Raw genomic sequence first — 16,678 nt, 5'->3', positions numbered from 1 at the left:
TTTGGCAACGATTTGCCATGGGATTGGTCATTTTTTACTACAACCATACTGTATCCATCTGTACTATATATTTCAATGAAACTTTACACAAGACAAATATTCCACTAGATGGAAGATGATAAACTAACCTAGAAAGTAAAGTTTCCTGAACTATTCCAAAATCCAGGACTAACACCAACTAGTCACCAGCACCACTCACTTGAAGGGGGGGGGGGGAAAAAAGGTAGTAAGGTGAAAAATCTCAGAGAGGCTTCTCTATTTCTGCAGTGGTTTGATTTAAATGCTACATCATTTTTAAGCTCTACTGGCTTTAGGGTTTGATAGTACAAAAGCCAGGAAAACCATTTTCTAGTTATGGTACTTCTGGTACTCTTCCTATTGTCAGAGTTTAAAGGTAAGTAGAACTTCAACAAGAAGGGACTGGAGGCTCCAAACTTCTTGCTACCCATAAGCAGACAAACCCTATCATTTGGGATTTGAAATCTGCAACTCTACAGGACAGAGCCAAAGCAAATGCAGGCTCATTAGAAGAGAGCAGGACTGATTCAATTATGAATGTACAGTGGGACTGAATTCTTATTGCTCATTTTCCCTAACAGAGAAAAAGTGTTGGTATTAGCTTTTTTTTTCTAAAACGTTACGTAGCTAGATTTAGAGAACTGATTCGCTTGTTTTTTATGGAGACTCCAAGGTCGGAACTGAAAAAAGGGTGATACTACGCTAGTGAAAAGCTATTTACCATTCAGTTTGTGGATATCACTGTTTATACTGGGTTAAATATTGCTCAGTTACCTGGATGTGAACTTCACTGAAGTTCATGTGTTGTACTAACATAACTTAGGATAGAATTGGCCCTTTGAAATAAGGTTGATTACATAATAATAAATTACCCCACTACATCATGGAAGGCAAAGGTCAAAGAAGGCAAACCACAGAGTACACAACTGATTATTAATTTATAAAGAACTGTAAATTACATAGTGCTTTGCAGAAATACAAAGAGGGTATATCTGCCTCAAAGCTCTTACAATGTAAATTTACACATTAATATTTTTTAAAGGATTAATTTCTTTTACTTATTAACAGAGAAGTTTATAATCCCAATAGAGTACTCCAAAATGAATGTTTTGCTGTATTTAAGCCTACTTACAAAGATAGTACTAAGGTGAACGGACCAATTCGTGTCCTATTACTATCTTTACTGCTCAAAATATTCCATTTATAAATAGAAAGATGACAGACAAATGTGGTCAAACGTGCAGCTTGTGTGACAAAGGATCGCTGTAGGCAAGCCCAGTACTACCACGTAAGGTCTGCATTTAAGAGTGTATTTTTCCCTGAAGGTTGGTAAGGATTGGCAACGTTCCTGCTAAAGTGCTAGACTAGCACCCCAACTAACAGTAATGAGAATATATCAAGAGAACTGACAGGGTAATTAATTTCCTTCTTTGAAGGCATGATGTTAGAAACTCATTCCCACTGCTCAGGTCTTATGAACTTTCCAAAGGGAGTTGCAGGTCTGGAGGAGAACAGACAACGGTCGTCACATTTCCTTATTTGCGTGTCCCCACTATACAATCTCTCAGAAAATGGAAACATGACGACTTCCAGACTCCATGTTGGGAATGCAGACTGTTAATATAAAAAAATCTTTACAAATTTTAAACTGAATTAACTTGTTCTGGAAATCTTTGAAAAACAATAAATGTTGAACTCTTGCATGCCATTTATCCCAGAGCACTTGAAAGTGCAGTTCTACTCTGAAAAGGTAGGAAAGTGGCAGTGGATAGATACCTAAAAAATAACATGTAAAATTTGCCCTGCTTCCATGGTGACAAGCAAATTCCTGAAATAAACTATGTTTAAAATTAACTTTGTATTTAACTGTTCATGGCTGAATTTTAGAAATCTCAGAAATATAGTGTGTTAATTTTACCTGACACCCTCATCCCCCACAAAAAGAAGTCCCCATCCATTCCTCCATCACTTTTCCCCTCATACTACAAATTATGGCTCCACAGACAAATATTTCTTTCTACAGTCTTACATGCTATGCTGGTTACGCAATTTCCCATTGTACTGACTTCCATTATTCAATATATCTAAGGCACAACTTGCATGCTATCAATCACTTTTGCAAAAATTGCAATGCCAAGTTGTGTCTACAATTCATTAGAGTTGTGAATAGCTCATTGAACATGACTTTCACACACTCAGGCAATCCTCCTTCTGAAAGAATATGAGATAAGGTTACTTTAATCCTTTCAAAGAATTGCACTATTTTGCTTTCCTTTTTATCCCCTTAAATATCCTTCCTAGTTAAGAAATTAACATTCTCTCATACAATTCTTACACAAATTGTACTTTTACTTTTCTGCATCTCTTGTTAATTACATGATGTTATCTGGAATAATCTATTCAAGAAGCACCAATAACTTTGGTTACCAATAAAAGAGAAAACTTAGCATAAATTGCTTAGCACAAAGTTAATCTTATAAAGCAAGGAATAAAGAGGATCTAACAGCTATTATATGACTTATCAGCTTCCCAAAAAGGGTCACTCTATACTTTTTTCAAGAGACTAATTAAATACCTTAACAATGTCATTGAAACTTCATGAATCTTTCAATAAATTATACCCTGGCTCTACAACATGTTTTCATTTATTAATCTCACTTAAAATGCAAAGAGCTATGAGAACCCCATTGACAGTTAAGCAGGGCCACTCAGTTAATTCTTATTATATGGTTTAATGCAAAGAATAATGACCGCTATAACCTATGACAATTAAAACTATAGCCATCTGTCACAAGATGTTAATCCTCTTATTTCAGCAGTCATCAGACTTTTCAAAAAGCTTTCCTAAAATGCCTACCTTTTAGGAGAAAGCACTTATTGTCGTGGATAACTAGACACATTTTATATACCTTGAATGTATTATAAAAGATTTTAATGTAGAATTTATACACACCACTGTATGCTTTTAAGAGGTACACTTCTAATCAATTTCACTTGGTTCTCATTTACTAGGCACAATGTTTTTAGGATGAGGAATGATTCACTGAAATTGAAAAATAATATACGCATTCTAATACTATTTTAAACACCTAAATTTGGGACCTGATCTGCCCAATAGCTTCCATTTAATGCTTATTACAGTGATGCGTTTGCATTGAGGGGAAAATAGCCCACTGACTGGCATAATTATTTTCTCTAATTAAATTAATACTTAAACTATGCCTTTTATTTAAGCATTTATATGCCTTTATCAAAAGTAGGACAATAATAGTTTATAGTAATAAACAGATTCACGTGATACTGAATGTATAACTACTTTCAATAGAATCAGATCACTCAGGAGTCAATTAAAAAAATCATAACACAGTAGTTAGCTCTATTCAAACTGTCTCAGGAAATAGAAAACTGGTTCAAACAGAAGGGCTGTGGGAGCTGTAGGACTATAGGGAGATCCAGGATGGGAAAATAGGTTGGGAATGTCTGTCCAAATTAAGTCAAAACTAAAGGAACCTTGATTAATATTAGGTGATCCACTAGATGTGGAATATATGTTTGACACTTTATAATGTTAAGACATGAGAAATCACATTGGGAGGTATAGGCTCAAGTCTGAGCCATCCTGTTGGAAAATCCAGAAGAGCTATAACACCTGGTTTCTTTATCTTTACACCAGTAAAATTTCCATCCATGCTCTTATATAGGCTGAGAGGGTGGAAGATCTGTGCAAGGCAAGGAGAGTTACGGAGGAATTTCATGTTAGGATATTTAGGTAAATAAGGCAAGAAATACTGCTCACTCTTGTCCCAAACTCCTGCTTTAAAGCCATGATGGTAACAATGATTCTTGAAAGCTGAGCTCTCACTGCTCTGTATGCATGGCTGGAAAAAGAGTATTTACAGTTAGCAGGGAAAGGGCATAGCAAAGTGATGAAACCTCATGAACAAACCTGAACAGCCTCTGTTATCTGCAGGAAGAGAGGTGCAACCCTAAATGTCTCAGATGAGATTAGAAACCCTAACGTGACAAAATGTTTTTTAAAAGTATAGCTGTTTAGTTTTAAAACTAATGAGTCTTCTGCAGCTTCAACTTCAATTTCATCTTTGGTTTACAAGTCTCTCCTCTAGGGTCTTGCATAAGAAAGTTAAAGATGGCCATTATCACTACCACTGAAATGTTTAATTGAAGATTCAATATAACGTAGGAATAGCACACAGAACAGAATCTGGAGGACTGGTACAAAATAGCAGTTAAATTTAGGATGGCAGACTAGAAAATTTCCCATTGGCAATAGAGAACCCAGCAACCACTTTGCTTAAGGACAGTAAAGATCTTTTTGAAGATTGATGTGCTGGGAAATTTACAATGTATTAGAAATCTCAGACTGATCAGCGTCCCCAAACATGTGAATAAGAAAAGCACATTTTAGAAATTCCTCAGTTTCAGGACTATTGAGATTAAGCTTCATTAAGAGCATTTCTTCTTCCTTAGATTAGAGGCTATTAATTGGGAAGACTATTAACAATGTTTATGACCTGGTGTGTCTTGGTGATCCCGCAAGTTACCAGTGAGAATTCTGAAAAAGACTAGAACTAATCAGATCATGAATACAAGAAATTCAGGATTTCTACATTTTATTCCAGCCCGGGTGGTGCAAAGGGATATTCTTGTAACTAATAGAAAAGGAATTTGAGAACCTCAAAGCAAAACAAACGTTGGAGTGATCATTTCTTTTTAAAAATGAAAACAAGTATGTTTTATTTCCACCAAAAAACAAAACCCAAACTAAAAGCAGCTTTACAAACTACTAATATTACTGATGCAGCTGACTTAGACTAGGAGATATGTCAGTAAACAACATTTAAGACTTTGCTATACAGTTGTTAAATTACATGATTCCTGGTTTATATTTCTGCAGAGAAACTAGATTTTGAAAGTGATTTACATAGTCCTGACCCTATCAATACTTGCATCTGATACCCCTGAGGGAATTCTGCGCCAAAAATAATAAAAAATTCTGTACAAAATATTTGTAAAATTCTGCAGAATTCTGCAAATTTTTATGTCAATAAATAAATGTGGCGACAGTGTGGCAGTGGGGAGCACAGCTGGCTGCATTGAGGTGGGAGATCACCCTGAAGCTCCCACCTCCCTCGGTACAGGGACTTGGCAGTGAGGCTGCACCTGCCCCTGACACAGTGCAAGGGCTAGGCCTACCCCAGAAACACCCCCGGGCCCTGTCACTCTGTGCCAGGCGCACCAGGTATCCACCCCCTTTCCTCATTTCCCTCACACCCCCTTACCCAGCCCCACTGCCAGCACTCACTGTTGCACAGAAAACAGGAAGGCTCCCAGCACACAGATGGGGAGCTCGACTGGCAATGGCACCCAGGAGACGGCATTCAGCTGCAGAGCAAAGATGCAGCCTCCTTCAATTGGGCAGCTCTGTGCTTGCAGAAAAGTGACATGTAACCCTGTGTGCCCCCCCTTTAGAGGGGGCAACCCCCCCAAAAAAACTGCACCCATGGCAGTGTCTCTCCTCCCACCCCACCACACACACACACACACCCCGTGGCTTCCCTGCCGTTTTCTGCAGGGAAGCACAGGAATTCTGCGGGGGGGGGGGGGGGAGAGGAGTTCTCCAGGTGTGCAGTCACGCAGAACCCCCCCAAGAGTAATCTGAGTAATTTTATATGTGAGAGCTCTCCCACTGAACTCACTGGTACTATTTGTGTGCATAATGTTATGCACACATGTATTTCCAGGTTTGGGACCCATCTGCCTTTCTGCACTCAGACTCTATTAATCCAGTGCGTTATCTCTCAGATGCAGATCCAGTTTGTTGTAGGACAGAATTCATTCATACAACTGTTTCCTGTATACAATGGTGTGAAACATGTTCATTGGATTTCCTTATGGGAGGAGGAAGGGGTCTTGACTTTTGCCATCAGAGTCTCCTTATTGGCCTCTAATTAATTGCTATATAGTTATGTTTAATAATTTGTGCTGGTTTCCCCTCTAGAGAATTTGTATCTTTCTCACAAGAAGACTTAGAGAAAAGTTAAATTTGCATTCATTCAGATTTTTTTTTAGCAACTTTTAAGTAGTAAGATAAAAAATGAAACTATTGAAAAATCTAAGATTTCATTAATGCAGGAAAAAAACTTTAAAAAAATATTCTACGTATCTTTAATTCCACAACTCAGGATGCTCACCAGTCTGAAATAGCAGTTAGCAAACAAACCAAATATGGCAAGTACCATGAAATATAAATGTATGAGTTCTCTGTTTGTTTGATTTTAACATCTATGGAGCATGTGCACCATGGAGATAGTATGACAAGTTAAAGGGTTACTGCATTTTAGAAACCATGTATTCCTCTCTTATTTAATAGCTGTTACCATCATGTTTAGCTGCTGCTGCTCCTCTTGCAGATGGGAATTCACTGATATGATTAAATTTGATGGTATGATAATGTATGGTAATCGTGATTAATCAGAAGCCTACTAGCAAATGGAGGATGTTGGGTATTATGTCACCTGCATTTTAAACTGCATTCCCTCTATGCCAGCCTGACAATATTTGACAGCTGGAGGGATCTCATGCTGCATCTGCTTGCTACTACTTATAGATCTGATAAGAGAAAATGCCCATCATTCCTTCACTATCTTAAGTGCTGTAATTACAGGGCTTTGCAGACAAGTTGTGAAAACAGTAAATGTTCAAAACGAACGCTTTTTGGTAGATGTTGAACAAAGCTCAGTCTCACATCTGCAAGGGCTATAATCTGAAAGAAATGTAATTTGATGCAGCAGTCTCATTCAAACATGATTTGCATGAAATGCCATATAAAGCACTATCCAAGAAATGTCAATCACCACCACCTGATACCATGTATACTGTTAAATGGAAACAAAATGCTTTTTACACTACCTGTGATCTGCTGTTGCTACACAGTAATCCAGTGAAAATTTCATTTACTGTTACTGTTATTATAGTAAAGCCATAACTAAAGCAGAATAATTTTGAGAAAGTACTTCAGTAGACTTGTTTTCACAAGAGTTCTTTCATTTCCATCAATAATTTACCTCCTAAACAAATGCTATTACAAAACATGTAATAGTTAATCACCACCCATCACTGAATACCATTCAGAAATGACAGACTGCTCTGGAGATGTAAATTGCAAGACATGAATTAAGAGTAACACACTTTTTAATGTGAGCCAAAAACTTTAGATACTAGGTTTTTAAAACCCCCGATTTCCTTATTTTTATACCACCTCATTATTAAATCTGAAATAATTTTGAAAATGACATGTAATTCAATTTGCTTTTTGTACTTTCCAGTACAATGAAAACAATTTCATTTTGCCTCATTCCCCTAAAATGTTGCAGTGTCTAGGATCCACTAAAGGAAAGATATTTTTTACATAACAAAAAATGCTTTCGTATAATAACGAAAAAATCAGTTCTGGTACTAAATTTGCTAAAGCTTTGGTTTCCGTTTTGGACTACAAGTTCAGCCTGTACTCCACTTTATAATGCTACTTAGAATTTTTAACATTAGTAGCAACATTTATTGTTCCTATCATAGTAGTGTTTACACCTGAGGCATTGCCCTAGCAATCCTAGACAGTGTTTGCCTCAGACCTCAAAATGTAAGACAAGTGGCAAATGAACGGTAGAAAAGAGAGATAAAACATTAATAGTTTAAAAATGCGTCACTACCTTAAGTTATCTGAAATGTGTGAAAAGTAATTTAAACAGCTATTTTAAAGACTTCCACAAATAACACATACAATTATACTCTGACGTATATTTTAAGATACTGCTTTAAGAAACTTAAGACTTTTTTTAGCAAGAAGTTTACAACGAAGAACCAAAACTAATCTTACATACTGAAATTTTTAAAAAGAGCTGATGTAATGGAGATATATGGAAGCATACTGCAATCAGAAAATAGAAAGAATATTTAATAATGATGGTTATTTTTGTAAGAAAAATACAATCAGAGAAATAGAAATCAAGGCTATTTAAATAGAAAGGGATACAAATGGATAGATACCAGAAAGAGGAAATAACTATGAAACGTGGAAAGTTGTTCATGAACGCATGAGGGCTTTTTCGTCTATTAAAAATCTTATTTTTATACTGAATAAAACAGAGCATTTATAAGAATTATTTAATTTAGTAGATTTTAATTCTGCTCTATACACAAGTGTTTTATCAAAGAATAAAGTTTCTGGATCTCAAATGAAAAGGACTGGGGGTGCATCCAGGGGCCACTAAGGGTATATCTAAATGGGATCGAAAAAGCAAAGATTCACCAAAGAGGTAGTGTAAAGAGATGCCTCAGTTACTACTTCTCTTACCCACAATCCTTTCCTCTCCATTCTAGAGGACCCTCTCCAAGTGTCTAAGGCCCAAACTTACTTTAACCCCATGGGAACAAAAGGCCCTAAATATAAAGAAATTAGTGCAGGTCTGCCTGTGGAGAGAGGACATGACTCCAAGATCCAACTAAGGAGGTCCCCACACACCTTGTGCTTCAGAGTTAAATAAGTCTGACCAGTACAGCGAAAGAGAAGGGGTCAGTCAGTGCATCTGTAACTATAGGTACCCACTGGCCATTGTCCCCTATTCTCAGATGGAGCATACCAGCTGCCATTAGCAGCTTGATGGAACCAAGCAGTGTGATGGGGAAACAGTCTGCGCCATAGGTTGTTACTTCAGCACAAAGCTAAAGTTCTTGCTAGAGAACGAATACTTTTTAGCCAATTGTGTCAAACACATTTGCTTAAATTCAGAACACATATTTAATACTGTATTTATACAGTGTTATTATGACTCACTTGCTGCACAACCGTGATCAAGGCAGTCACTTAAACATGAAATTTTTCAAATTCATTCCCTACTGTTAAGCTAATAAATTCATATTACAAATTCAAACTACAATTAATGGGTCTGATCTTCAAAAGTGCTGAGCAGCCAGCACCTACTATTGACTTTGCAACTTGAAGTCAATGGGTAGGATTTTCAAAAGCATCTAAGTTAGACATCTAACTCACTTAGGGTAGACTTTTCCAAAAATGCTTATGGGTATTCCTGGCTGCACTACACTTTTCAAAATCAGGCCTCTTATTTAGGTGCCAAAATATATATATTTAGGGGCCTAACTAAGGGCTTGTCTACATTACCCGCAGGATCAACGGGCAGCAATCGATCCAGCGGGGGTCGATTTATCGCGTCTGGTCTAGACGCAATAAATCGACCGCTGAGCACTCTCCTCTGGTACTCCACCGGAGCGAGAGGCGCAGACAGAGTCGACAGGGGAGCATCAGCTGTCGACTCTCCGCAGTGAAGACACCGCGGTGAGTAGATCTAAGTACGTTGACTTTAGCTATGTTATTCAAATAGCTGAAGTTGCGTAACTTAGATCAATCCCTCCCCCGCCCCTCCAGTGTAGACCAGGCCTAAGCAACTATTTTGGAAAATCTTGGCTTCTTTGTGCCTGTTTTCCCAGCTGCAAAATTGAACTGTAGGAAAATGTACCTTTACTTCCCTGAAAATTTCCATTCTTCGAATGGGAAGGTCTGCATCCTGTTTGCAGCTTGCTCAGAGACAGAACCAAGCCTTCCAGTAAGGGAAGGATGGGTGTGCCCTCACATGTGTAGATGCCATCCACTCTGTTCCGCCTCCAGCAGTTAAAAGGCAGGCTCTGCTGGATTTTCTTCTCAGAGCAATTGTTTTATTAATTATTAAAAATCTCCTTCTGATTTGGCGGTTTGGGTTTTCTAATTTGGCAGTGAGAAAGATAGGAGAGTTCTGCCAAAATGGGGATAAGAACACTTACCCAACTTTTGTAAAGCACTTTAAAATTGACAGCTGGAAAATGCCATGTAAGTGCTAAGCATTGTTATATTTGATGTCATACAACGCATTGGAAACATGGTCCTTGTATCAATGGTATTAGAACCTACGAAAACACAATTTAAGCATAGTATCTCAACTGACCATATGAGGGCCCAATATCAGAATATTTTCTTCTTTTTAGTCTACAATGTTTAATGGATTAACCTTCAGGCTTGAAGGACTGAGTGCACTTTATGGAGAATTTTGAAAGAAGACAGGATGGTGATTTGGCATACAAGAGGGAAATTATGGTGACAGGCTTTTTGGCTGAAGTTATTAATTAGTACCCCTTTTTACTTTTAAACTCATTTATTACCACCGCAAGGAATGGTCCAAATCCAGTCAAAAATGTCTTTGGGGATGACTGTTCTATCCTGGGTGGAGTTGTGGAATAAAGGCTATAGAGATGGACTGTCTGACTAGGCTTTCACCCCTCCCCTGCCCTTGTTTATCTGCTTATACTTCCTGGCCAAATAGCGTTTAAAGACTTTGCTAGCATGGTTCCCAGCTCTGTAAAAACAGAGCCTAGTAGCTTTCTAAAGAACCATATTTAAACATGTTTTCCTGTCAGAAATGTGGTACTTTTGCACATTAGTGCTATAAGACAGTTTTTCTATGCACTACCCAGTTTATAACACCATTTGCAAAATGGTTTCTTGTTAAGTTGGGTCCTAATGGCCAGGTCATGGGAAAATTAGAATCTTTAATAGCAAAAACAATGTTCAAGAATGGTTCTTGAGAGAGCTGCTGACAGTTTTCAAATGTACAAGGTCCAAGTCATCACTTATGAAGACCTTGGGGCCAGCCTCCTCAGCTGGAGTAAGTTGGCGGAGCTCCACTGAAGTCAGTATTTCAATGAAGTTATGCCAACTTATAGCCACCGAGAAGGATCTTAAGCCATCAGGTTGGACTGGTGGCAACCCAGGGATAATAAAACCATTGATTTATGAAAGATGTCCCCCTTTTACTTTTAACTTTTCCTCCCTTTCTTTTGCCTCACCCCCACAGTGTCCCCCATCTGCTTGTTATATTTTGTTATTGTCTTAAAATTATGAGTTCTCTGTGGCAAGCACAGTCATCGTCTTATTCATTTGAACAGCATTTAGTACAATGGGGTCTTGAACCTTGATTGGGATATCTGCACTACCGTAATATAAAATAATATGGCCAGGAAACAGTAATAAAAAATACAGAAGGCCTAGTTAATTGCTCCATGGGTAATTGCTTCAGTCAGTTTTGCCAAAAATGGCAGAGTCATCTGAGCAGATCTTTGGCTGGGCTATTTATATAATAAAATCCCAGATTATCACTAGAATGTCGGCTGAATCAGTGTGAAGCGATGGGAAAAGGTACAAGCATGAGCCGGAGAGCTTTTTGTATAGAATATCACTTCGTTCAATCATCACTGGGATTTGCCGTCTGTTACCATCCAATTTTTAAGTTCTCAGACATTTTGACTTTACTAATGATATCCATGCAGTGTACAGCTAACGTAGGGCATTTATCAATGCCATGCCAAGAGTCCTAGACCACTGATATCAGAGAAGACAACAAATTACCACCTTTATTCTACAGCAATTTCACTGGCTGTATGAGGAGACGGTGGATTATTTGGCCCAGTTGCCACACCTCTGCGAGAGAATGGGCTTTTAGATACTAGTTATTTGTTAAATGACAACTGTATGACTGGCACTTTGAGACAAAAGCTAAAGTCAATCCCCTGCTCTGATTTGCTTAAAGCCCAAGATACATAGATAACATAAGACCTAGTGGAAGGCTCAGTGGAATGTCTTAGCTTAATGTGCTGTTTTTTTAAATAGACTATTTAAAAATAACTGGAAGAATTAAATAGTGTCAACTGCACGCTGATTAAAATCTCTGCATAAATTTTATTGCCACAAACTAATAAGATCTGGAATACAATGGAAACCTATGGAGTCTTCTGCAATTTTTATAGAATGACAGGCACTCTTCAGAACCGACAATTTTAATATTTACCTTGTGTGCAAGTGTGCCATAGCCTTCGGCTGACAGCCCCATTTCAGAACCATTATCTACTCAGTTTCCAATGAGTTTAATATGGTTATTGATAAAGACTTGTTTGCACATTAAACAAAGTAGTCACTGTTTACTGAAAGGAAAAATGCTAGACAATGAGGTATTTGATATACTCCTTGAGTATTCCAAGATTTTACTCTGATTCTGTATTACCCCATATGTTAGGAAATAACCAGAAGGAATGTGTAGAAGGCCAAAAAAGTAATTCTATTTATGTCTTCTCCCCACTTCCTCCCAAAACACCCAAGGGACAAAGCTTTAAATAAATAAGTAGGGATGAAAATGTTAAAGTTTTACTTATTACTATTGGCAACTGAATATGAAAATGCAGTATCAAAACCTGTATTTAGTGGCAATTGATTTGTTTAACAATTGTCTCAATTCCAATCACTGCTCAACTCCAATCATTGTAAGCACTGCATTATGCTTTCTACCAATTTCTTATAACATGAAGCTCAATGTGCCAAACACAGCCCTGGTACAACTTTGTTGAAGTCAATACAATTGTGTCCTCTCACAGAAGGGCTGAATTTAACGCTAAAGGGTTTTAAAAATGAACGATTACATGTTCTCATATACTAAAAAAAAAATCAATTACAGTCCCAAACAATTTTTAGAAACACTTAAGCAGCTTGAAAATGAAAACACAAAAAAAATCTGATTTGCTTTGTGGACTACACATGTCCTTTGTTTAGGTGGTTCTATAAAGGAGCAGTAAAATCAAGTTCAAAGACTTCTTTCTCTCAGTCATAAAGACTTACAGGAATTCTAACATTTTATTCAACCTTACAGGTTTTTTTAAACCGTATTTGCAAAGATTTCTAACTGCTGGTCTACCTGTTAAAATATACATCAACTAAGAATAGAATAGAAATATTTGCAGATTTTAACATGCATGAGAGCAAAAAAAATTGCTCTATAACAAAAGCATTTCTTCCACACACAGAGCTATTTAAAAAATGTTATACCTCTGATACTTATGCAAATTTCACACCATATTTTATTTTCATGGAAAACAGGCTGAACAGATAAATGGAACACCTAGAACTTTCAAATCTGAAGGTAAATTTGACTTGAGTTCAACAGTTATATACTACATTTGATAAAACAAAAGTGAAATATGTATAATGCTACTCATACCTACCTCTTACCTAGAGGCTTCGGTACTCTATGTAAACAGTTGTAAAGCACTTTACAAGGGAGGTCAGTATCATTAGCCCTATTGTACAGATTCGGGTAACTGAGGCACAGAGAATGGAAGTCACTTACCCAAGGTCTTACCCAGCAGGCCAGTGGCAGAGCCAGGAACAGAACCCAGGTCTCTTGAATCTCAGTCCAGTGCTCTGTCTACTACAATGCACTGCCTCTCCACTTAACGGAAAGAGACTCTAACCAAAAGAATTTTCTTAGCTCTGAATATCAGCTACTTAATATTACAGCAAGTATCAGTGTCATGTTTACATAAGAAAGATGCCCCATTTTCTCTAGGGAAACTTCTAGGGGAGAAGAGAAAAATATTTCTATCCAGAAGAGGAATACAATTCTATATCAAAAGTAAGCTGAATCTTTGTTATTTTATTCCATTTAAAAGTTGTGCTGTATATGAATTATTTTGCTATATGTATGTTAGTATTTGTCTACTGCAAATAGGAAAAAATATTTTAAAAATTCTAATTGTACAACCTATTTAAAGAAATCAAGTTCTAATTTTAATATGTTGGTGTAAACACATTTTCAAAGACGTCAAATAGAATGTATAAATCTGTTGTTTCTTCCTCCAATTTCTTTTCATTTCAAAATTTGCTCACTAGCAGATCAATTAAAATATATATCACAGGAAAACAAAGTGCAAGATTCGGGGATACAACATAATTCCAATTTTCACAAAGAACAATTAAAATTAACATTTTTAAATGCTAGGAAGATTTCTCTGTTTTGCACTCGGACTTGCTCAGATAAAAGTATTTCCTCTAGTTACACCACAGTCAAATTGTGGTAACCTGGAGTATAGAAATTTCACAGAAGTATGACAAAATTGGGTAAAACGATAACCAGACTTTGTAAAGCTAGAGTTTGTTTTAGGTTGTTTAACATTTTTTATACTTCATAAAACAGATTCTATGGTAATGAATATGACTATCAGTAACTGTACAAAATGAACAGGCATAAGTAATTGATTGGATAAGCATCTTTGAGAGGAAATATTCTGCACAGAAATAATCCTCATACTATATGCATATGGAAATCACAAAACCAGCACAATTTTTTGTGATCTGCCTTTTCCAGCTACAACTGATTTCTATACAGATGAACGCTGTATATTAGTATATTTTGATACACGATCATTTGCTTCCCCCTTCCACATTCCATATATTACCAAGGTTTAGCTTTCCCATGTACAAGCTTCATGTACAAGAAAAGCATGTGTGGGTCTCCAAGTTGTTGCCTTCATTTGCCAAATTACACAAAAATTACTCATTTAAATGATTTGATACTCTGTGTGAACAGTTGTAAGTAACTAAAATGATACAACACAATAGATTAAGATGAAACTACCACAAACTGGAAAACTATGAACAAGTGATTTTGCATACTTCGTCCACTCAGAATAAGTCAGGCGGTCAGATTAGTTTAGAGAAAGAGCTAAAAGATGGCTAGTATGTTTTGGAAGCCAAAGATAAGCAAGAAGGGAAGGATCGATCATTCAATGCCAAATCCATTTTTGATATAAAAAATAATGAAACCTTTTAAATGCTTAAAGCAAGCAGAAAATAAGGCACTGATTTTAGAATAAAAATAAAAATATGGAGCTTTTTAGCCGGAGAGATTTTTTTTTTTTTTTTTTTCCCAAGATTTTTTTTAATGGATTCTAGTAGTTAAATGAAAAAAAGTTCTCTAAGACAAGATGCATTTGTACCTCTCCCTTTGGAGAGACTGGTTCAACAATTTTACAGTTAAATAGAATTATTTCTGCTCTCAAAAATCCATTGACCTTAAGCTTTTAACAAACATTTTCAACTGCGGAGATTACTGTCAATATTTACAAATCCTTAAAATTATATTTCATTGGAACAGCTTTTATTTGCTATATTAATATTTCTTTGCAAATGTATGCTTATCCATATCACAGAAGAAGAAGCAGCTGCTACTCACAGGAAATCTCTGGGGTCCTACAGCAGGTCTTGGCTGGGTTGGGACTGGCAACAAGGGCACTGAAACAAGAAACACCTTTTAATACAATTTATTTTACCTAACAGTTGTTGACTTTCTCTCCAAAAGTAGTCACGTAGCAGATCTTAGTCACGGCTGGTTAGGTTTACCTTTAAGAACTAAGCATGTGCTCCACAGTCCCTAAAATTAGCGGAGAGGAGACAAGTTTTGTTTCCAACATTCAACAGGCAATTAATATTCGCATAGCATAATTTAGATAATGCAATCCTGAATTTTCCAGAATTAAACAGCCTGTTGACAGAAGGGGAAAAAAACTACATATGGCCAAACTGAAGGAAGTACACTCTTTTAGGCCTGTAAAGGTGGATCTAAATGACATAACCATGCAGCATTTAAACAATGCTTCAAATGCAAAAAGAGGGAATTCAACATATACATCCTAGATTCTTCTCCCTCAGACCCTTTTAGATTGTCACTGTGACTCCCGACAGACTCCGCGCTTCAATGCGTCTTTATAGTATCCTAACACTATATATGCTAAGGCATCACAGTGGATCAGGAGCTGGAATGACTACAGAGAACCTAAAATGGGAGGGAGAGGGTAAGAAGTTCAGAATTATGCTCTGATGTCTCCTATTAACATTACTGAACGGGACATTCCACACACACAAGGTTCCTTCCTTAAACACCTTGCAGGTTGAGAAGGGTCACACTCGATTTGTGATATTCACAGAATCAGTATAATATCTCAAATGAAAAATAACTTTTCTATAAAAGCCTGCAGCAGGCAAAGGATCCCCTGCCTCAAAAACAGAAAGCTGTTAAACTGAATTTCAAAACTTCAGCAGTGGATCAGCACTCCTCTATATTAATGAGCTTCTTGGGGTTGTTATTAACAAAGCCACAATACACACAATTACCAAAGTTCTTCCCTATATGGTGCACAGGAGAACACTGTAGTATCTCAACTGATGTGGTAACTAGAGCTGGTTGGGAAACATTCCAGAAAATATTTTTTTCCATTGGAAAATGCAGATTTATCTCAACAGAGTTGGTTTGAACCAATTTGCTGCTTCAAAAAAGTTTTGGAAAAAAGTTTTGAAATTGTTGGAACATTCCATTTGGACATTTTCTACATGAAAATTTCCATTTTTCCACTTCAAAATGTGAGCTAATTTTAGTAAATAAAATAAAATATAGGTTGAAATTAAAATGAAGCATTTTGAAACTATCAAAACAAAAAACATTTTGACTGACCCAAAACAATTTTTTCTTTCTGATTGCAAGTCTGTGAAATGAGAAATTTTATCCCAATTTGTGTCAAGTATCAGAGGGGTAGCTGTGTTAGTCTGAATCTGTAAAAAGCAACAGAGGGTCCTGTGGCACCTTTAAGACTAACAGAAGTATTGGGAGCATAAGCTTTCGTGGGTAAGAACCTCACTTGCATCTGAAGAAGTGAGGTTCTTACCCACAAAAGCTTATGCTCCCAATACTTCTGTTAGTCTTAAAGGTGCCACAGG

The 16,678-nt window shown here is 36.8% G+C and overlaps 1 protein-coding gene across 3 annotated transcripts in view; it reads right to left on the bottom strand.

Annotated features, from left to right (window-relative positions):
* RBM33 (RNA binding motif protein 33) overlaps positions 1 to 16,678 on the bottom strand; it is a 146,315-nt gene that overhangs the window by 75,710 nt on the left and 53,927 nt on the right. For all 3 annotated transcript variants that reach the window (XM_026652161.2, XM_026652162.2, XM_026652163.1), the window contains exon 10: positions 15,141 to 15,199. In XM_026652161.2, coding sequence (XP_026507946.1) covers positions 15,141 to 15,199 — 59 coding nt within the window. The remainder of the gene's footprint in view (positions 1 to 15,140; positions 15,200 to 16,678) is intronic.

This window comes from Terrapene carolina, unplaced genomic scaffold (genome assembly GCF_002925995.2).
Source record: "Terrapene carolina triunguis isolate 2854851 unplaced genomic scaffold, T_m_triunguis-2.0 Scaffold111, whole genome shotgun sequence".
Taxonomy (NCBI): domain Eukaryota; kingdom Metazoa; phylum Chordata; order Testudines; family Emydidae; genus Terrapene; species Terrapene triunguis.
This window is presented reverse-complemented; position numbering and strand designations above follow the sequence as displayed.